Source organism: Gastrolobium bilobum, unplaced genomic scaffold (genome assembly GCF_033153095.1).
Source record: "Gastrolobium bilobum isolate Gb01-03AN ecotype WA unplaced genomic scaffold, APGP_CSIRO_Gbil_v1 utg23824, whole genome shotgun sequence".
In the NCBI taxonomy this organism is placed as follows: domain Eukaryota; kingdom Viridiplantae; phylum Streptophyta; class Magnoliopsida; order Fabales; family Fabaceae; genus Gastrolobium; species Gastrolobium bilobum.
In genome coordinates, this window is record NW_026897584.1 from 194,289 (window position 1) to 216,699 (window position 22,411).

General features: G+C 33.8%; 3 protein-coding genes across 3 annotated transcripts; 2 read left to right on the forward strand and 1 right to left on the reverse strand.

Moving 5' to 3' along the window:
- Positions 1-4,690: 4,690 nt before the first annotated feature.
- Positions 4,691-5,973, forward strand: LOC133308317 (glutathione transferase GST 23-like). The gene is made up of 2 exons (XM_061508928.1): positions 4,691-5,009; positions 5,412-5,973. The coding sequence occupies exons 1-2, from the start codon at positions 4,695-4,697 to the stop codon at positions 5,781-5,783; spliced, it is 687 nt and encodes a 228-aa protein (XP_061364912.1). The 5' UTR covers positions 4,691-4,694; the 3' UTR covers positions 5,784-5,973.
- Positions 5,974-11,221: 5,248 nt separating this feature from the next.
- Positions 11,222-15,718, reverse strand: LOC133308319 (ER lumen protein-retaining receptor A-like). Its single transcript, XM_061508930.1, has 6 exons — positions 15,514-15,718; positions 14,957-15,222; positions 12,371-12,486; positions 11,843-11,916; positions 11,696-11,759; positions 11,222-11,611 (listed from the first exon to the last, which is right to left on the reverse strand). The coding sequence occupies exons 1-6, from the start codon at positions 15,602-15,604 to the stop codon at positions 11,575-11,577; spliced, it is 648 nt and encodes a 215-aa protein (XP_061364914.1). The 5' UTR covers positions 15,605-15,718; the 3' UTR covers positions 11,222-11,574.
- Positions 15,719-18,764: 3,046 nt separating this feature from the next.
- On the forward strand, positions 18,765-19,625 carry LOC133308306 (fasciclin-like arabinogalactan protein 12). The gene has a single exon (XM_061508918.1). It carries the CDS (start codon positions 18,765-18,767, stop codon positions 19,623-19,625), a length of 861 nt encoding a protein of 286 aa, XP_061364902.1.
- Positions 19,626-22,411: the final 2,786 nt, after the last annotated feature.

Here is a 22,411-nt window from a genome sequence, read left to right on the forward strand (position 1 = left end):
AAATTGAGAAAAAATGATAAAAATAAACTTTAAGTATATATAAGGGATAAGATATTGTGACAACCAAGTAAAGTTACAACCAAAGTTACTACCAATCATAGATTGGTAGTAGCGATCCGACGGTCCACATTGAATTCTTAAAAGCTCCTCCGTCTTCGCTTCTTTCTCTCCCCCTTCTCTCTCTTCCCTTCTCTCTCTCACTCATACAATCTGCCGCCACCGATCTTGCCCATAGCCTCCATCGCGACGGCGCCGCTGCCCATAACCTCTGTCCCGCCGCCGCTGCATCCCGCGGAGAGCTTCGCCGAATACACGAGATAGGGTTCGATTTTTACCAGATTCGATTTTTTGAGCAGATAAATTATTGCGGTTCTAGTTCGATTAATATTTGAATACAAATGGTGAACCTTTATCGCAGAACATCTCTTTTGTGGTCTTACCAGCGAAGAACAGTTTGGTTTCTCCAATTCTGTTAAAAGGAGTTTTGTAATTGAACCCGAAAAACTTAATTGTGATAACTAATTAACTTAAATTCTGTTCGCCAACTTTTAAATCTTTAGTTTCATTCTCAAAGATGCTTGGATCATAATAGACTTACAACTTTTGCTTAGATATTTGATAAGAGTGTCAGAAAAACACAAAGGTATTTTAAAATTTCTATAACATCTCCAGACTTACATTTGGCAATTAAAATGTAATGCATCCAAACATAAGAGGGGTGTTGGGATTATGAGAGTTGTGAGACAGCATCTGTTCTCGAATTCTGTAAGTCTATTATGCTGCGACGAAGGCTTTGGGCAAGATCGGCGGCAGCAGAGTGTATGAGAGAAAGAGAGAGAAGGGAAGAGAGAATGGGGAGAGAAAGAAACGAAGACTGAGGGGCTTTTAAGAATTAAATGAGGACCGTCAGATCGCTACTACCAATCTAACGGTGAGATTGATTGGTAGTAACATTGGTTGTAACTTTACTTGGTTGTCACAATATCCTATCCCTATATATAAAGGCTTAAATGTTTTTACAGTGAATGTAGATAAATTATCTATATTCGCTCCTAAAATGAAGTCATTTTGGTTGAAAAATTAAAAAAAAATATTGAAAAAGACTATTATAACCCAGAAATAATTATAATTACAAAAATACCTTGATTTAGCCTTAAAATGACGTAATTTTGAGCTCAATGTAGATAAATTAACTATATTGACTTGTAGAAAAATGAACTTATATGTAAAATATTTTCCATACAAAAGTAGTACACAATTTTAAGGAAAAAAAATTAAATACAAATAAGGATATATAGGAGACAAAAAAGAATAAGAAGGTAAGAAATAATAAATAAATAAATAAATAAATTAAGGAAATAAAAATAAGATAATCCGATTTTTGATTTAAGTCTCTCCATTCTCCCAAAAGTAGTGAATTTAATTATAGGAATTGCAATTTTTGAGAAAAGTGCATAGACACAAACTCAAAATTAAATTAATCATGTTTATTAGGATTACAGATATAGGTTGGTATTTTAAAAAAATTATATAAATTTTAGAAAGTTAAAATTCCAAAAAGACCTAGATAATTAATTAAATTTTTTTAAAATTTAAACAATAACATGTCATTTCTAAAATATAGAAAAATAAATTATCTGTTATGTTAGTTAACATGATCATTACAATACTCAAAAAATAAATAATAAATTCAATGCCCTAAGTGCAAGGACAACGCTGAGCACTACTTCAGAGGATGAAGGTGCTTATCTATGATGCACGAACACTGACACGAGACACGGGATATGGCACGACACCACACGCTGACACGTTAATTCTAAAAAATGTCATATTTTGACACGTTGGGACACGTTTTGATATTAACATAAATTTTTAATATATATAATATAATTTATTTTTAATACACATAAGAGTTTACAAGTCATATAACCAATCAAATATTTAAATTTCATAACATAAATATAAATAAAAATAATTTTTCGTACTTTGTTAATTTTTCATGTCAAATTTCATAATAGTAAAAAATTAATTTATAAATTATTTTTTTATATTTAGTTAATAAAATAAAATTAAGATTAAAAAAAAAACATGTCCGTCCGTGTCCGAGCGTTGACCGCGTGTCCAAAAAAGTTGACTGCGTGTCGAAAAAACGTGTCGGAACGTGTCGAAAAATTGATTGCGTGTCCCCAAATATTGAACGTATGTCCGAGCGTGCCTGTGTCGGACACGTATGGGACACGCAAAATTTTGAAAATTTTCGTGTTCGTGCTTTGCAGGTGCTCATTGAGCGTTAGCATATATATATATATATATATATATATATATATATATATATATATATATATATATAAGGATCTTTTGGTATTATTGTCAAATTTGAAATTTGACACTTCATATGAGAGTCATTAGATATCAAAAAAGATCAATTATGTTACATGCTTACAAATTCGTGTCGTTGATTTTTTAATAATAATAATAATAACTAATTAATTATATGTTAAAATATAATAAATATATATATGTAAAAGTAATAAAACAAAAGTAAGTAAATAAACAGAATGTAAAAAAATCTGGAAGAGATACACGGAGTCACAGAGATAAAAACGTCGAGATTTTTTTAACATGTAATAATTATTTCATTAATATTTCGTTAGATTTTAATAGAATTTAATTAGTTTGGTTAAAACGAAACTAAATGAAATGATTGTGTCAAAAAAAAGTCGGCAAGTCTCTCTCTCTATATATACATATGCTATGCTGATGGTAAAACAGAAACAAAGGAAATAAAAGAATATATTGAGGGAGTGTTTGGTACAAGTTTTTTTTTTGAATTTTTGGAAAATTAATTTTTTTTTAATTTTTAATTTTTGAATATAATTATAAACTGAATGTAGAAATTATACTTTTAAAAATTGAGATTCTTGAATAAAAAAATTTCTCTTCTATCAAACGCATTTGAAAGAGAGGAGCAGAAAGAGAAAAGGAGAGGAGAAATGAAAGAAGAAACTAAAGGGAAAGAAACACGAAAGTAATATTGAGAGAAAGAATAATTCATTCTCTCATTTCTCTTCTTTAACTCTTAAAGTTTTATTTCTTTTTAAATTGAAAATATACTGTTTCGTTGTCGCGTTTCTTCTGTAATTTTGTTTTAATTTTCTTTTATTTTCAGTATCACAGTTTATTTGTTGTTTTCGTTTTAAAGTATTAGTTTGTGTTTAGTTTAAGATTATTATTTTTAGTATACAATTGTATGTATAGAAAAGTTATTAACATAACTTTAAATTTACCCATAATTTCATTTTTTCTAACTTTATTTTAAAAATATTGTCTAATATTTACTAAGTAATAATGTTGTGAGGCGAAAATCATAATGTGTTTGTAATTTTATTTTATTTTAAGATTATAATAATTTTTATTATTCTAATTTTTTAACTCTAAAACAAAATCGTTTCATTGAATATCCTATTTTTCTTAAAATAATATTAGATATTTTATTCCCTAATTTAATTAGATTAGTTTTTTGAATTAGAAATAGAGAGTGATTTTGTGAAGTGGAATCTAAGTATAGGTGCTAAACAGTAACTTAGTATTTTTTTTTTTTTAACAAGAGCAGAGTTTATCTTTGCCTTAAGTCAATATGTTAATCGATCTACAGTTTGTTTTTGAAAGAAAAAAAATGTGAGAATCAAATTGTTAAAAAAAAAAAAATTTTAAATTTATGTCGGTTCTCAAACACCAGAAAAAGAAAGAAAGTAAAATATACTTAAAATTATGAGTTTTATAAGAATTATGTTGTAGGAAATATGATTGTGTTATGTTATAGAGATTTATTTTGTATTTCCAAAAAAAAAGAGATTTATTTTGTGTGCTGTAGTTTTTTTTTTCTAAAACATGCGGGTCCCATAAAATATTGTGTGTATAAGAAATTTTTTTTGATCACGTTAAATGATAGATATAATCCCCTAAAATTATTTTGGCTTTATATAAAGCTCCCAAACTATTCTGACATAGTTGCTTACATCATGCCTAAAGCTCACAAAAATCAAAAAGCAAAGCACGTGGTTGGAAAGTTACGAGGACCGTGCAAGACACGGCACCAAGTGACTGTGCTGCAATCAGACGGCAGTTGGGCAAATTTGCCGTCTCTTTTTATCTATTTTTTTAGTACATAATTTGCCGTCTCCGTTAGGTATGGCTCATACTTTAAATGTTGATAAGGATCTTAATTATTGAGGTCAGCAGAAAGATATCTAGGGTTTCGCCTTCAGGTGAGCTGACGGGGTCTGGGGGACAGCGCCTCCAGGCCCGTAGAGGCTAGGTACTACTGCAGGTCTCTATTTTATTGTAATTTTCTTAGTAGTTTGAGCTTGGATTCATAGCTGCTGTTAGAGTTTTATAATCTTATTATATTTTGTAAACTTAGAAACTTGTAATGAGTGAGTGACGGTGAAGTGAATATAGTACAGACAAGCTGAACGTAGTCTAAATTGGATGAATCAGAATAAATCGCTATATTTATTCTATCTTTTTTCTTTTCCGTTTTCGATTCGTGTGTTATCGCATTTCCAACAGGTGTCCAGAGTCTAGACAATGACATTTTTATAGTTTTGTGTAGTTACGAGGAGAACCGACAAACACACTAATAAAACAGACACATTGAAGAAACGAAGGAAATAAACTTCTGAAACAAAATCATGGGAAGCCAAGATGTGAAGCTGTTAAGCTTTTGGGTAAGTCCATATGGTAAAAGGGTTGAGTGGGCCTTGAAACTCAAGGGTGTTGAGTATGAGTATGTAGAAGAAGATATCACCAACAAGAGCAGTCTTCTTCTGGAGTTGAACCCGGTTTCTAAGAAGGTTCCGGTTCTTGTCCATGATCAAAAAGCGATAGCTGAATCATTCATCATCCTCGAATACATTGATGAAACATGGAAGCAATATCCATTGTTACCTCAACATCCTTATCAAAGAGCTATTGCTCGCTTTTGGGCTATTTCTGCTGAACAAAAGGTAATAATACATTAATCTAATCCCCTTTACTTTTCTTATTCGTCCTCTCTGTTTTTATTTTTTTCAAAACATACTTGTGGATTCCAATTGAGGAGATAAATCTTTTTAAAAGCATATTGCATAGTGTGTTCCATTCTTTATTTTTATTTATTTTTTAATGTTTTAACTTTGCTTTAATAGAAATTGAGAATGTCTTTCATTTTTCTAATTTTTAGAAATTTAAACGAAATTGTTTTTCTGTTTTACTATCATTTATTGAGTAAATACTAGGTTGATTATTCCAGGTTCACTTTGAAACCTGGCTCTGATAAAACAGAGAGGCTTCCAATGTGATTTTTTATACAAAACCTCACACTTTGAATAACTTGTTTTTCGCTTGCTTTGTATATACATATGTAATAGCTTGGGAAGGTTGTATGGGTTGCAATGTGTACCATCGGGGATGAACGGGAAAAGTCACTGAAGGAAGCCAGAGAAGTAATGGATAAGATAGAAGAAGAGATTAAGGGGAAAAAATTCTTCGGTGGGGACAATATTGGGTACCTTGATATTGCACTTGGATGGATATCTTACTGGCTTCCTGTTTGGGAGGAAGTTGGATCAATTCAAATAATAGACCCATTGAAGTATTCAGCCACCACTGCATGGATGACCAATTTTCTCAGCCACCCTGTGATCAAGGACAGTTTGCCCCCTAGAGACAAGATGCTTGTTTACTACCACAATGCCAGAAACAAACGGGCTTCTACCCATCATGGTTTGCTCAAGGTTTAGATCAATCGTGGATATTATGATACAAACACATGCATGTCCTTGACAAATTATTAATTTATTAGAAACTACTCTCTTTGTTCTTCTCATCAATCAATAATTAAGGTATGTTACTTTTTATTCTAAACTCTTTATTCTAGCAGAGTTAAATTGATCTTTTCTATAGAATAATATCTTTTATGTTCCAATTAATGAGGGTTTGGGGTCTTTTATTCAGTTACAAACCCCTTTTTGGTTGTATCAGTTTGTTTGTTTATTTCTGCAAATGGTATTATGCTACCAAGTTATTGTGCCAGCCTTACATTATATCCAAGAGTATTAATATAGTGGAATGACATGTTGAAGTAAATGCCTTGATATACTTATGAGGTTGACATATTATACGGGATGAGATACACCTTGGGTAAAATCGAACTACTATGTTTTGTGTGCATTTAGTTTGGACCTCGAAATTCCAATCTTCATTCGAAAGCCCAACCAGATTGAAAGCAATAACACTTTCGTGAACAAAGGACTTTTACAATGAACCTTTTTTCCTCGATATTTTATAAGACATTACGGGGCGAGATTATCCAAGATAAGTATATAGTATCTTTTTAGTTACGTCCTTGTTATCCCAAGGATATCATCATCTCTCTTGGGAGACAGTGAATTGAATTGACATTAGGGTGTGGCACTGCCCAGTCTTGAGTCCTACTTTGTTAACTCCAAATGACCTGTTCTTCAGGTAATATGATCTTATGGAGCATATGGTTCAATGCCATGTAGACAAAGTACAAAGTCGATTTTCGAAACCATTGACCTAAGGTAAACCACATACGTTTATCTAAATAAGTCAAAAGGTATGCCACAGAATTCATACCCCAAGAAGCAGAAGCACTGAAGCAGGATGTCAGCTCGTTAACTCGTTTGGATGGATTTTTTTTTTCTCTTCAAAAGTTGATTTTTTTCTGAAAAAAAACACTTCTCATTTTTAGTTCGTTTAGATGTCTACTTTTAAAAAAAACGGAAGTCACAAAAAAGTCAAAAATTTACTTTTTTTTAAAAGTTAAAATTTTTAACTTCTACAAAAGGAATAAGTCAAAAGTCAAATATTTTTTTTTAAAAACTAAATATTTTTATAAAAATATAAATAGCTTTAACTTTTGTAAAAAGTACTTTTAAAGTAAGGAATAGATAATTTTTTTTTTTTTAAAAGGTGAAACAAACGGGCTGAGGCTCGTTTTGTATTGACTTGTAAAAAAAGTTCTTTTTATGACTTCCTTATTTAAAAAGTACTTTTATAAAAGTTATAGCTACTTAGATATTTAAAAAATATTTGATTTTTGAAAAAAAATTTGATTTTTGACTTTTTTTTTTTTTAGAAGTTAAAATTTTTAGCTTTTGAAAAAAAGTAAGTTTTTGACTTTTTTTACGACTTTTATTTTTTTAAAAGCAGACATCCAAATAAACTTTGTTCGAGGAGTGCTTTTCCCTCTTAAAAAAAGCAACTTTTGAAGAAAAAAAAGTCATTCAAACGGATCCTACCCGTGGAAAGTGCGGGATCAATTAGCAGCAGACAGAAATGAAGTTCATTGAAGACATCATGAAAAATATGACAACTAGAATTTAAATTATTTATAGCAAAATTGAGCATTTATTACGTAAGTAGTGAATTACTTCAAAGGTGAAAATAGTTCCTTCAACTGATGATCTCATTTAATGCCGGGTGAAAATTATAGCAATATAATGGGATGGTGTTATAACGAAGGAATCATATGCAGTCCTGCGAAATGTATTTCAACACCGGCTAGAAATTTGAATGCATAAGCTTTATTAAGTTTCATTATTACTTTCAATTGATTAACAAGCCTGAAAATATAACTTGTTATCGTTGAATATCTCTATGAATTTTCATTGTGAAGGCAGCGGGATAGAATATTAACGGAAGTTATTATGACTTTTTATGAATACTTCAATCAAAACTTGATTATATCCCTTGCGAGATTGTATGTCACATAATTAATGTGCAGGATGTCGACATCAAAAAGTTAAAATTTTCCTACAAGAACAAAGTACTAAAAGACATCCCCCGGAAAAAAAATGAACTTGAGCCAGAACCCCACAAAGAAATGAAGAATTGAATTAGTACCTAAGGCATGAAACTTAGGCCTACAAGTGTAAAGAATTGAACTCCAAGTGTGAAGAATTGAATGTTAATATAGGGTCTGAACCCTAGATTAGTACCTAAGGCGTGAGCCTTGGGCATCCAAGAATGAAGAATTGAACTCCACCCTAAGGTGTGAACCTTGAGACAAAGAAATGCATTCAAGAATTTGAATACTAAAGCAACAAGTCATCTCACAAAAACAACAGAGCATCTCAAAAACAAAAGGATTCCCTAAAATGAAGCAAAAGCATGTAAAGTAGAAATGTGGACAAATATATGAATTGCGAAATGTATATATAATATGCAGGGCACAAATATTTTTTGTGGAACTCTAAAGTACTAGAAAAATAGATACCATAGTACAAAATAAGGTTGACAAACATATAGTTTATCTTGAGGACTTATACATCTCACTACTCATGCTGTCAGCATAAAATAACGAGCTGAGGGACTTCTGATATAGAATTAATATATTAAAGCCCGCTTGTGAAGCCTTTACCATGAAGAAAGCCCACATTTAAAGCCTTCGTCATGAAAAAAGGACTTCAGTCAACAAAGGTTGCTTCAGTCAACAAAGGTTGCTTCAGTCATGTCGCTTCTGCAAAACTCCACTGATGAGATACTTTTGGAAAAATCTTATCTCAAGCCACCCACAACAAGGACCAATGAAAATAGTTTGTTGCCTTACCACTTGCAGGTAACTTGGAGGGACATCTCCCAAAGCTGGTCATCTCTTCACTATAAATATGAATATGCTAAACATAAAGTACATATCTTCTTCTACATGAAAAATCTGCTTATATAAAATCTGACTTGAGCATGAGAGTGTTTTGCACGTACACCCCCCACCTTGTTCCATGTAGTCCAAAGAGCTAATGCTGCATCGAATCACATGTGTAGAGGAAGATCAACATGGTCAGTCTAGATAAAAATGATTCTGATCAGCTAGAAATTAATATACTTTGTTTTAAACATAATGGTTGAGTTTTGCCTAACCTTTTTAAAAATTTAGCTTAACATGAAAGTCTATTTAATGATCTACTTTGCAAGAAACCTTTAAATAAAACAGAATTAAATAGGATAATATGCTTATTTTTAAATTCGCTGATGGATATTTACAAAAACTAATGGACTTAGGTCTTTAAATAGATCAAGAATTCAAACTTTTAAATAGGCTAATTAGTATATGATTTCAAGACATCATAATGAATAATAATAAAATATTTATTTATATAGGTCAATCTATATTTGTTTTTTGACCTGAATTGAAACACAATATTTTTATTAAATATTTTCTAAAACAATTAATTTAACTTGTTCTGTAATAGGTCCTGATCTAATTTGTTCACATCCTTAATTACTGACAATTACATTTGTATAATTTAATGATCCCAAACGCAATTTAATGAATTTTTTTTATAGATTAGTTCAAAAATTTGCCTTTTTGCGTCGACAGTGTAATTTAACGGTGCTCCTTCATTAACATTTTAAATGCAGCCAAATCTTCCTAAAACTTATATTGTACTTAAATTCAAGTTTTATTTTTTTTAGAGGAATTGATGTGATAAGCACTAATCTTTAAATTACTTAATCATAGCCTTTTATCATATACGTAACCCATTCTTTTGAAAATTTAAATTTGGGTGAAGACATGAATAGTTTTATTATTTCTCTTTAAAAATATAATATATTTTGCTTGTAGGTGATGACTGTTTTAATTTAAAATAAAGTATTTGTTAATATGATTTAGGTTTATAACCTTTGGTGCATCTATAAGTGACAAAATTACTGAAAGAGATGAAATTTTAGCACATTCTCAATGTCTCTTTTGTTTCTGAACTTTTAGAAGTTAAAAAACATCGTATTTTGTTTTATGTTACTCCATCGTCTATTGTCTAAATATTATCTTAATTATCCCTACCTAGCACGGATAATACCTTTTCATATATATACAGTGACAGAGTCAGCTTTCCAACTCAGCTAGGGATAAGGAGAATCCAATTACTAAAATATGATAGGTTATTTAGCCACGTTTTATAAAATAAATTAGGGCAAGGTATCGCCTCCACTTAATGTGGCTCTGTATTTATAGTCAAGAACAAGACCAATAACCATAATCTTCCCATAACAAAGAAGCAATCCTTGGCTGTCCAACACTCCAACTTTATGCCATACGGCTATACTGTACTTTTTTTTTGGATACGTGGGAGTTAAACATATAACCTAGTATAACCTACTCAAATCCCTCACTATTACGTAGGCAAAATATTGAAGGCAATTTTATAAATGGGCTAGGATCCTTTGACATCGGTGTCAAATTTAAAGTTTGACACCTCATCTGATAGTCGTTAGATAAAAAAAAATAATGGTGTTACATGCTTATAAATTAGAGTTGTTGATTTTTTTTTGATCTAATAACTCTTAGATGAGGTGTTAAACTTTAAATTTGACACTGCTGTCAAAGAATCCTATCTCTTTATAAATTCGCACGAACTTAAATTTAAAGAGTTTCAAAATTAAATTAAACCCTATTTTATAACTTTCCAAAGCACAATATTTCAATTATAAATTAAGTGATTCCTAACATTTGTTGTTCCCAACGTTCAAAAAGGGATTTAGTTTAAGAGAAATTCTTAAAAAAGGTATTGCATAACACATCATCCTTTAAGCGCTTTATTTAATTATTTATATAAAAATATAAGCCACCAAATTTACACATATCAATTATTGTATAAAGTAAAACAATTGATAATAATAATAAAACTATTGAATGAAGTGCAACTTGATACTTCTTTTTTAATCTTTGCAATTGCTTATGTAATTTCGAGCAAGAAATACTGGTACATTACAGATAAAATTCGCTTAAGGTAGGCCGCTGTTGATAATTATGTGGTAAATAATATGGCTTTAATATTTCTAAAGTCAATGTAAATAATATATCTATATTTACTCTCAAAATAACATCGTTTTAGATTGAAAAATTAAAAAATTATAATGAGAAAGACTATTATAATCTTGAAATAAATTAAAATTAAAAAAATACCTAAATTTCCACATCAAAACTTTTGAGTTCAATGTAAATAACTGATCTACATTAACTTGAAAAAAAAAAAACGAACCCAAATAATATCTACCTAAGAATTTCTCGTTCATGGTCAAAACAATCAACATCATTTGAAAGAATAGAATATCGATAGAACAATCACGTAAACGAATATTCTGACTGAAAATTTTCATTTTGCTACCTCCGTAAAAAGAAGATATTGTATAATTTTTACAGTGTAATCATACCTAAGCCAGGAATCATTCTTATCATAACCAAAAATCAGCTACATTACACTACAAACTGTACAATAATATGCAATGGAGACGTGAATCTACAAAACATATAATCACATATGACATTTGCATTTAACCTAATCTTGAATTGCTACGAGACGGTTATATCATCAGAAGTTAAAACCCATTTACCCTCGTACAAAATAAAAGAAAAAGAAAATCCCATTTACCCCACTCATGAGTAGGGGGCGGACTTGGCCTTATCTCGTCTTTCTCTAAACTAAACATCATCCAAACCACGCTCTGAAAAATCCAGCAGTGACTCATCTCACAAGGGTCCAAATTCCAAAACAACCTTGAGATAATTCAAGCAGGCAACTTTAGTTTTGAATTGTTCTTCCAGCTGCAAAACAAAATTCCTGATATTACCGCCTTGTTATACCAGCATGGTAAAAACATGATGAAATTATCAGATAAATATCGTTACCTGATGAAGTAATAGTAGAAGAAATCTGCATACAAAGCTGTCTGAACGACACCTGAGATGCAAGCTGTAAAAACAAGAAAGTAGTCAGAATATTACTAGAGTAGACATCTAGTTTCAAAAGTAGTTCTTATTTTCAGCATTTATTACCTATCCATCGAGTAAAGCGCGGTTCAGTCAGGTAGCGGTATATCCAGTTCAGAATGTAAAATGCACGATATGCACTGCAGTTTAAGAATAATTAGTACATTATAAGACTAGTTCAAAGTTCAAACTGACAAACCTGTACAACTTCTACAGCTAACTGCTCAAGTAATTATGCAAGCATCAACACTGGAGACTAGATAGGAAACACATAAGCAAAAAAGTGCTAATTTGGCCCAATAAACAGGACATGCAAATCAGGTAACATCCAAAAAAGTTGTGACAACCATGTACATATCAAGTAGAGGTATAATCTATAACACATCTATTTGAAGGGATTCAATTTCTTAGCTAGCTATTCTAAGGTAGCAAGTTTGATTCTTTAGGTATGCCACTGTCACTAGAAGACTTCTCAATATCTAAGAAAGGACTATCTGCTAACGCCCAGCATAAAGGTGGATGTTCATAGTATAAGCAACCAAAACATCAAGGTAGATATTAAAAGAGAAATCAACTCAACAGAAGCGTACATACCCAAGAAAGAATACATATTGACCAGTCAAATTGTCAACATTTCCACTTCGTTGCAACAAAACCAACTGGGGCAGTATTGCCACTGCCTCCAAGTATATTGAAAATGCCCAGAAAATCTGCAATAGATTCATATAAAGTCACCATGCATATTCATGATGTTAGAATGTGTAACAGAATTATCATAAAGCTAACATGTAATGCACACAAGAATCCATATTGACAATCAATATGTACAAGCTCACAAGCAGTTTATTTTGGACAAAAAGACAATTGAAACCAAGCGACAGGTTTGATGTAACTTATGCAATATTTACCAGAAAAAAGTAAGAAGGAAAGACCAGTTACACATTGATGGGCCTTCAATAAATATCCAAGCCCATTAGTTATCATTAGTTAGGATTAGTATATATAGATATTTAGGGTGAGGTTTCTGGAGGCATGTATTCAGAGAAATTGGAGTGAGGTTTTGGTAAAGGATCTCTAGGGATCTCTTGAAGCCTAGGTATGTTGGCTTTTAGGGTGAGTTGAGGTCTTTTGAGTTTATCTTTCTTGCAGTGTCATTTAATTACTATCTTGTATTTCTGTTGCTGTTTGAGTCTGTATTCAGAGTGTTGAGGCTCTGTTTCTTGCTGTTATCAGTATTGTAAAGGAGCTTGTCTCCTCCGAACAATTGCATTTATAGAAATATGTCAGTGGTTTGTATTCATTTTTCTGGGTTCCATCACACATGCAGCAGATTCCACAAGGAAGTAGATAATGTCCCCAGAAGTTTTATCACACATAAGCGGCCTACCTTAACATTTTATGGTTTCTCTTCCCAGTTAATCATGTATCAGAGCCATAAGGTCACATGTAAGTGTTGAATTTTTTAAACTATCAACAGAGTATCTTTTTCTCCAAGTGTTAGCTTAAAAATGCAAGAAGCTTGGCAACCCTTTCAAGCATGCTACCACATGGGTCCCTAAATCAAATTTATATTTCCACTTAAGAATCTAAATTGTACTCAGAACCTGACTACGTTACATAGCCAATCAGGAAGCAACCAAAAAACAGATTTCATAGCAAGAGATGGATTAATAGATAAAGTAACAACTAAATGTTACAAACTTACAGGATCATCATGCCACAATAGCTTCATAACTTTATTTTAAAAAAATTGACACATTTTCATTCCAGTAAGGCAAAAGAGGTATGACATAGAGCACTGAACTTCTGTAGGTAAATACAACTATCAAAAATGATATTACGAGCAGCAGAAAAAAAGCCAATTTCTATGGTCAAATGACAACAGGTTCTCATAACTTGAGACTTTAAAAAATTTCAGCTATGAAATGATGTATGGAGGCTCTATAGGACACAAGTCATATGTATGACAAAGCAGGAGATAAAATAGATAAGGAAGAACAACAATCCTTAGCATCACACTGGTCCAAAAGGCAACATGACACTGATCCCCCTCATAGAATCTATTGATACTCATACAATCACCAAGAAAAGTATTTTAAAAGTTACGAGAACAATAACAATAAAAATACATTCACCCAGCAAACATTGTTCATTAGTTTAAGAACTATATTGCATCATATGGACCACATAAATCTTACTTGAAAGTTACTCATTCACTTTGTCTAGAAGTGATACAGTAAATATCGTACACAATTGACATCCAACCAAACTGTAATCACTGATCAATCTCATGGAGATTCCACATGAAAAAAACTTAAAAACTTTGTAGATCAAAGTTTTCTTTTCTTTGAGCTCTTGTTTTTCTAAGAGCAACATCAAGAAATGATTTTCCAGCCAGAAAACATAAAGGGTAAAAAAATTTCACTACATTTCCGAGAAGTTTGGAAATACATTCAGTCTTCAATGAAATGTTGAAAACTTTGGTTGAATATAATCTAATGAAGCTTTGCAAGCACAAATATACAAAATTTTCAAGAATCTATCTGAAGGCAAATGAAGGAAGGGAAGGACTAAAATCAAAACCCAAACTGATTCTCAGTGTGTACTGGAGTTTGGGAGATTTGGATATATAGAAATGGTTTCCAAGGATTCAAGCAATATTATATAATTTAATGGTAAGCACTGGAACATGCAAGGATCAATCTGCCACTAGCTGTTCTAAAGTTAGGCCATAATGGTAATAATCCCTCACTCATAAAGAATATAGCGTCCAATGAACCATCTCTCGGTAATCCATTTTCACAGTGTAAAGTTACCATTCAAATCAAAGGCAAAGCTAATTTGTCAACACCCAAATCACATTTTTTAAATTTCAATTGAAAAATAACCATTTCAATTTCAAAAGCGAAGGAAATTCGTGAAGATTTACTCACATTCGCATTTGATCGCAGAGAGAAAAAACGTAACATACATAGCGAATAGATTAAAGCATATTCAAAGTAGGAAAAGCAGAACAAATAATAGGATAATGTATACAACCAAAAAAGCCAATCAATGCAAGAAAAACCCTGCGTAGAGAAATCATTCACAATGTAAATTATGAATAATAAGAAAATAACATATCAAGCTTACTACTAAGAATAGAATATATAAAAGATGGGGAGTTAAAAAGCACGAGACCTCTTGAAAGGTGAACTTCTCATGCAAGACAAGTGCCAAAGCAAAGCTAGCCCCAACAAGAAAATAATGGCGAAACGTGTCGAGTTCCCTATCATAACTTCTCCTGACCATAGGGTGAACACGCATGTACCACACAACGGCCAAGGAACTCGCAATGAACACCAGCTTCATGGTGGTGTTGTAAACGGAGATGAAGTCCGTGAACAGGTCCAAATAACGTGTCACAAACACCATTGCATATAGCTCTTGAGTCTTACGAGAAATCCCTGGAATCATAAAATCAACCCCAATTTTTTTTATTTCTTTTTTAATAAACAGTTCCATTAAATCAGGGAACCAATGGAATCAAATAAATAACTAACAAGTCATCGCTAATTATTCATCAATTTCTGTTTACCGAAGGAATGCGACTGATACAGTAACACTCAAAAATAAAAAATAAATAAATTTTAAAAAAGAACAATTCGATTTTATTTTATTTTTAATAAAAAGGTTTAATCAAAATTTCCCCCAATTTTGCAATTTACCGTGAACCAAACCGGAGTGAGAGGACTGACCTGAACATGATTTGGTAGCGTAGATTTTGAGGAGGAGAACGAGAATGCTGAGAAGATGGGTCATGTCACCGGCGAGCCTGAAGATGTTCATGGCTCCGTTGATGAATGGCTTAGCCCTAGAGAGAGAGAGAGAGAACTGAGCAGAACAATGGAATGGAAGGGAACGGAGAAATGCAATGGAATCGAAAATGGTGTGCGTTTTCTATTTTTATTTATTTATTTTATTTATTTTGTTTTGGTAAAGTTTGTGTTGTGTGCAAGGAAACCACGAAGCTGAGGTGGCGCTCGCCCTCCCTGCACCGCTTCTTTCGATTTTTTTTTTAAGATTAATTTATAATTTTTTTCTCTTTTGAAATATTGAAATAATTAGTCTCTTAATCTCACGCTTTATGCACAAAAGAATGAATTTTTGTTTTTGAAAATTGTTCCAACGATATTCCTAGTTGAAAGTCAAAGACTAATTCCCTCGAGTTGGAGAGATTATTTATCTTTATAAGAATTAAGTAATATTAATCTAATTTTTCATGATCCAAATGTATTTTTTTTTTAATTTATTAAGATTTTTCCCATCAGTATACCAATTTTAACTTTTCAATTATTAAATTAACATCCCTGTATTTCCTCTTATTTTTGATCCACGTGTTTTTTTTTTCTCATTAACTGTCATTATAATGATGTAACTGAAAATCATGATTGAAAAAAATAGATGGACCAGCCAATTTGACTGAAACATTGATGAACCAGTTGAGTTTCTAATCTAATCAACAAAAGCCGAATGCCTAAAGAATCGACTAAACTAACCAAAAACTAATGATAAAACAGTCGAATTGATTTGAATCTTAAAAAAAAAACATATGGTACTGTTTCGAGGTATTTATTTATTTATTTATATAGGTTGAAGAAGTCAATTTAGATATAATAACATGTTTCTAATTTATTTTTAAGTGAGATTCTTAATATTATCAACTTACGAATATTGGGGCTGTTATCACATTTAAAATGATGTTATATTACATAATTATAAACATATTTTATATAAAACTAAAATATATATATTTGAGAACTTGATCCGTTTACAAACTTTTTTTACAATTACACTAATGTAAGACTGGTTGTACACTGTGAGATTAATGTAGGACCGGTCCTACATATTGTAATTTTGTAAGAGTTTGTAAACAAAAAAGTTTGTAAATATAACCTGCTATCAGTGTTTTGGAAAAATAGGGATGAATGGTAAGTGCACGTTACCTTGTACACACTTTGGTACGCTACACGTCTCCATTTTGTATTTGTAATTTATGTTCCTTTCCTTAGATTTGGTGCTTCCCTAGCAACTTAGCAAGTCTTCTCACGCTGCTGTAACATTCATACCATATGAACTTTGTGACAATAATTAACAATTATTTTTGTCTCTATCAACATTCATAGCCCTCTAACTTGTATATACTCTTCTTTCCTTTTGTCCATTGGGATTTTTCAGCTTCTTCTTTCTCTGTGTTTCTACTGTTGGTTTAAGCTTGTCATTCCTCAAGCTCTTCTATGTAAGTATGTTCCATTCTAACCTTCACTTTTTTGGGATAGTTGGTCTTTCACTGTGTGCACACCAAACAAGAGAAGCATGTATCATTATTTAAAGGAATTTTGGAGAGGAAGATGGGAGCTGCTCATGCAATTGCTAGAAAAATTAAGAAACACCACCCAGTTGGGCAGCATCTATGTCATCTCTTTTTCAGCTAAAGTGACAAGCATTATCCCAAGTAGAGGATTGTACCCCTTGCTTGTTTCATACATAAAAAGCAAGCAATAATTTCCAATGGTTATGAGGTCCCAGGATTGATAAACTCGGCTCTGGAAACTACCATGGAACCTTTAGCAAATCCAAACATTAACATTGTTGGCGTGTATGGATTAAGCACTTTGCGCAAAACCAATTTAATTAAGAAAATCTCAAGAAGAGTAAAGAGATAACTTTTTTGATATAATTGTGATGGCAAGTGTCACAGAAAAACCAGGCTTGGAGCTAATTCAAGGAGAGCTTTGGAACATGTTAGGTTTGCAATTTGGTGAGGAGATTGTGGTTGGTAGAGCTAAAAGTCTGTGTGATAGGATAAAGAAAGAGCATAGGATCCTTGTCATCCTAGATGATCTTTGGGCTGGAATCAACTTGGATAGAGTAGAAATCCCATTTGAAAATGAACATAAGGGTTGTAAAATATTTTTGATATCTGGGTATCTAGAGGTATTGTACAACCAAATGAACACTGCAGTGAATTTTTTCCTTGTGAGTCTTTCTAAGGAAAATTCACAACTTGTTTGTATGAAGACCACAAAGCGAAAGAAATTAATAAAGTGAAAACAGGACTGAAAATGGTAAATAGTGGAAAGCAAAATAATTCCTTTATGTGTTTATGTGCCCTTGATAGCACAGACACCAAAGTGTTGAATTGTCACGAAGGAAGAAACTCAACAAGCCAGAATAAAATATAAAATGTTAAAATAACCTGGCTTCGAACTGGTTTGTTTATCTACAAGACTGCAACAAAAAATTTACTTCTGTTATGCAAGTTTAATTATTCGACAGGTGGCAGAGGAGGCATTTTTTAGTTTGTATAACTTACGGGGACAAGTTATATTTACAAACTTTTTTGTTTACAAACTCTTACAAATTACACTAAATACGACCGGTCATACTTTAATCATGCAGTGTACGACCGGTCGTACTTAGTATAATTTGAAAAAAAAATTGTAAACAGATCTTATCTCTAACTCAAAGAAGCAAATGATAAAAATGGCTTTAAGAAGCAGTTACTACAGCTTCCTTAACTGTGACTGATTTGATTTCACATCTGTCTTACCTGAATGATATAACAGAGGTGCTTTCTTTTCTGCATTAATGTGCATCTTTTATCAGCTCACAACCAATTAAGTTCTCACTTCTCATTCAATTCTCCCTGCATTCCCAAGCAAAATTAAGGAAATGCCATTCCCATTCAGCAGCCAAATCCACATCTCAATCAACTTTATCTGCCTTGATACACCACCTTAATCTTCCTAACAGATAAGATATCCCCTCACAAAATACAACTAAACCTTATACCTACCTGTCATCAATTAGCATCTATAAAAGCACCTTGCCCCATTACACATTCCACACATCAATTACACTTTGTAATAAAAACTACCCATTCATTAGTGATTTCTTTTTTCAAGAGCTGCAAAGCAATCCAGAGCCTTCAATTACCAACAAGAAGATGAAGCAAACTCTCTTCTTCTCACTCCTATTACTAGCCTCCATCTTTTTAACCACCACTTTAGCTCAGTCACCAGCTGCAGCCCCTAAAGCCCCATCAAAACCAGCCCCAGCAAAACCTGCCCCAGCCACACCTGCTCCAGCACCAGCAAAACCATTAGTCCCGGCATTACCCCAATCACCCTTGGCAGGTCCTGATTCTTCTGGCAATCAAGACATCATCAAGATTCTAAGGAAGGCCAAATCATTCAGCACACTAATCCGCTTGCTGAAAACCACCCAAATCATCAACCAAGTCAATGCACAGCTTGTAACAACAAAAACTGGAGGCTTAACCATTCTTGCACCAGATGATGGTGCCTTCTCACAACTCAAAGCAGGGTTCTTCAACTCCCTGGGAGAGAGGCAACAAAAAGAACTGATACAGTACCATGTTCTTCCCGTTTATGTCTCGAGCTCAAACTTTGATTCTCTCAGCAACCCAGTGCTGTCACTGGCCAGTGACAGCCCCACAGGGTTTCAGATGAATGTGACAGCATATGGCAACAGTGTGAATATTTCAACTGGGGTGGTCAATGCCACCATCACAGGCATTGTGTACACGGATAAGACACTTGCCATATATCATGTGGACAAGGTGCTTATTCCTTTGGATTTCTCTAAGCCTAAGCCTATAGCTCCTGCACCGGCTCTTGCTAAGGCACCTAAAGCTGATAAGGAGAACTCGTCTGCAGAAGATGATGATCAGACTCAGACAACAAAGGACAAATCTGGGGCCATCAGTTTAGTTAGCATTCATGGAACAACATTGGTGTCACTTGGAGTTGCTCTTGTTGCAGCAGCAACAACGATGTCATGTTGATGAAAATCCATTTGCAAACTGTTCCAAGATTTTCAGAACAAGCATGTTATTGCTGAGGACTTCTGTTTATGTTGTTTTCTTCTTGACTTGTGTACTGCGTAGGAAAAGAAATGTTTGAGAGCTATGCGAACAACTTCCTTTCAATTCTTGTTTTGTCATTAAATAAAAATATATATGATTGTTTTATTGGGCTTTTTGACCCTTATGACCCTTAATTAATAATTAATTACCAAATTGTCCTTCATTCAAAACTATTTCGAAAATTTACCCTCCCCAACAAACATAACACCAATCTGCCCCTGTTTGACCGTTGACTACGAAGCCTACCCGGGTACACCATTACCTACCCGGGTAATTTTTGAAATTTTTTTATCTACCCGAGTATGTAGGAGTGTACCCGGGTAGAGTTCTTGAATCTGGGAAAAAGGTTGAATTATTTACCCGGGTATGGATCAGTGTACCCGGGTAAATCGCGTCCAGAAACCCCAATATGTATGGGTTTCGGCCATTGTTGCGAGGTATAGGGTTTTTGAAACCCCAAATCTCTCTCTCTCTTACCCTCTCTAATCCGAAACATCACACATATTTCATCTCATCATTTCAGAAAGCTGAATCTTGGTGGGACATTGAGATTACATCTCCACACTCCCATTTTGTGCTCAAAAATCCGAACCAACCTCCAAACCCAAAACCTAGATCTAATTTTTGTGTGAAAGATGAGTTCAAGTCTAAACATGGTTCCTATAGTTATTTACTACAATGGGAGGCATTTTGAAGGTCCGAACGGTGTCCGATTTGAAGGAAAAACAAAAACGATGAAAATCAAAGTGGGCACTACATGCAATGAACTGAAGGAGAGAATTCTTCAAAAAATGGGGTCAGAAGGCATACATTCCATCCACCGCATGATAGCCAGGTTAGAGACTGTAGTGGATATGGATACAATATACTACATTGGAAACGATATAAATGATGATGAAGATGTGGAGTTCGTAACAGATGCGTTTGTTGAATGGAAAGTATTAAAATATATTGAGATATATGTTGAAGTTGATGTTGGACAATCTTCATCTTTACCGGTGCATACAACCACTACTGCACACTGTACCGGTCAAGAAGATACAGTTGTACGATCTTCTGCACCTCCTCAGGTAGCATTGGATGAGGATGAAGAGGATGAAGACGAGGACTATGTGGACAGCGAAGATGAGGGAGAACCTGAAAGTGCTATTCCAGAAGGTGATTCGTCAGACACTGACGTGGACGGTAATTCTGAGGCTGACATGAGCGCCATAAGTCTCGGTACCCCAGCCTTGTCACCACTTCATGTCGACCCAGTCAGTAGTGGTAAGTTATTAAATTTGAACATTTGCTTTAGACAATTTATTATTTGTGGTGGTATTCATTCAGACAAATGAGAGTTGATCTTTAGATGCAGGGTCTGAGGAGCCATTCTGGAATGAAAGCCAACATTATTCATTCATTAACTGGGCGCACCCTAATGACGAGTTGGAGATCCTATATGGCGATGATGACTTGCACGGAGGTTGGAAGTTAGGAGATCCGTTATCTGTTCGGTAGGATCCGACACTGCTTCAGGAGCCTCTCACCAAATATAGCATTCCAGCCTCTGGCGGTCTTCAAGGTCTCTGTTGCCATAGGCACTCCAAATCTATGCAGAATCTTCTGCACCAGAAATGCAAAAGGCAATTCAGCCTTCTTTGACTTGGCTGCCTTCCACATCAGTATGCATATGTAATGCCTCCAGTTCACCTGCTGACTGTGAAGGAGGGCCCACAGGATGACAAAGTCCCCTTCCAGCACCTTTGAGTGATTATGCGGGCGCTGGAAAATAATATGTGTCACCACATAAAGAAGAATGCGAGCAGAAACTGACAAGTTGCTAACAGGATAAGAGCAAAATGACCGGGCTCAGCGTCTGCCCTCCTAGTCTCTGTAACAATGGTCTCCCGGTTATAATCACCAAATATATGATGGCTGTCTCCATCATATAGTGCTGCTCCTGTGACACCATCAAAATCGAACCCCAGTAGCTCCGTCCAGATAGGAGCAGTCATGATGATATCAATCCCGCAGACACGGGAAGTCAGCTCGCCTTGCGAGTAGCCAAGGTTCTGGTAGAAGGCTTTACCATAACCTCCGAGTATGGGCACCGCATCTCCGCCAGGTGAAGTAAATGTGTCTGCTCAAGAAGCGGCACAATGTCAAAAGGCTCTAGGTTGAAGAATGTCGAATCCAGTGATTTCGGTTCGCAGATCTTCCGGGTCATGAAAAACTTCACGAACTTCTCGTGTGAAGGTATGTCATCCTCAAACAAATATCCGAACGTCAAGTCCGGAGCCTGACTCGAAGCAGCCTGAGGCTGAGAGGATGACGACCCATCGTGACGACTCTTGGTTCTTCTCTCGGAATGGGTCACTGGCAGCTTTGAAACGCGTCGAGAGGTCATTGTGTCACACTATTAAACTGAAAAAATAACCAAAACCAGAAATTAGATACATGTTAGGGTTAGGGTTAGGGTTAGTGTTAGATTCAGGGTTAGGGTTAGGGTAAGCGTATGACATACAAATTGATAAAATAATTCGGACAGAATCAAATGATATAAACGAAAATACAATGAATCAGAACAGAAATCATAACATAATTGAAAAAACTGAAAAAAAAAATGCACCTTTGATCGATTTCAATCGGTAGAAGGCAGAGAGGTTGCAAGGTCCGCGAATGATGATCAGAAACAAGACGAATTGGTGCAAGATTATGCCTGA

What these genes read in the sequence shown, in the direction of transcription:
- LOC133308317 (XM_061508928.1), top strand. Translation starts at nt 4,695, where the DNA reads ATGGGAAGCCAAGATGTGAAGCTGTTAAGCTTTTGGGTAAGTCCATAT. An exon ending in CTATTTCTGCTGAACAAAAG is followed by an intron (nt 5,010 to 5,411) that starts GTAATAATACAT and finishes CATATGTAATAG; the next exon opens with CTTGGGAAGGTTGTATGGGT.
- LOC133308319 (XM_061508930.1), bottom strand. Translation starts at nt 15,604, where the DNA reads ATGAACATCTTCAGGCTCGCCGGTGACATGACCCATCTTCTCAGCATT. An exon ending in CGCTACCAAATCATGTTCAG is followed by an intron (nt 15,223 to 15,513) that starts GTCAGTCCTCTC and finishes TTATGATTCCAG; the next exon opens with GGATTTCTCGTAAGACTCAA. An exon ending in GCGCTTTACTCGATGGATAG is followed by an intron (nt 11,760 to 11,842) that starts GTAATAAATGCT and finishes TTGTTTTTACAG; the next exon opens with CTTGCATCTCAGGTGTCGTT.
- LOC133308306 (XM_061508918.1), top strand. Translation starts at nt 18,765, where the DNA reads ATGAAGCAAACTCTCTTCTTCTCACTCCTATTACTAGCCTCCATCTTT.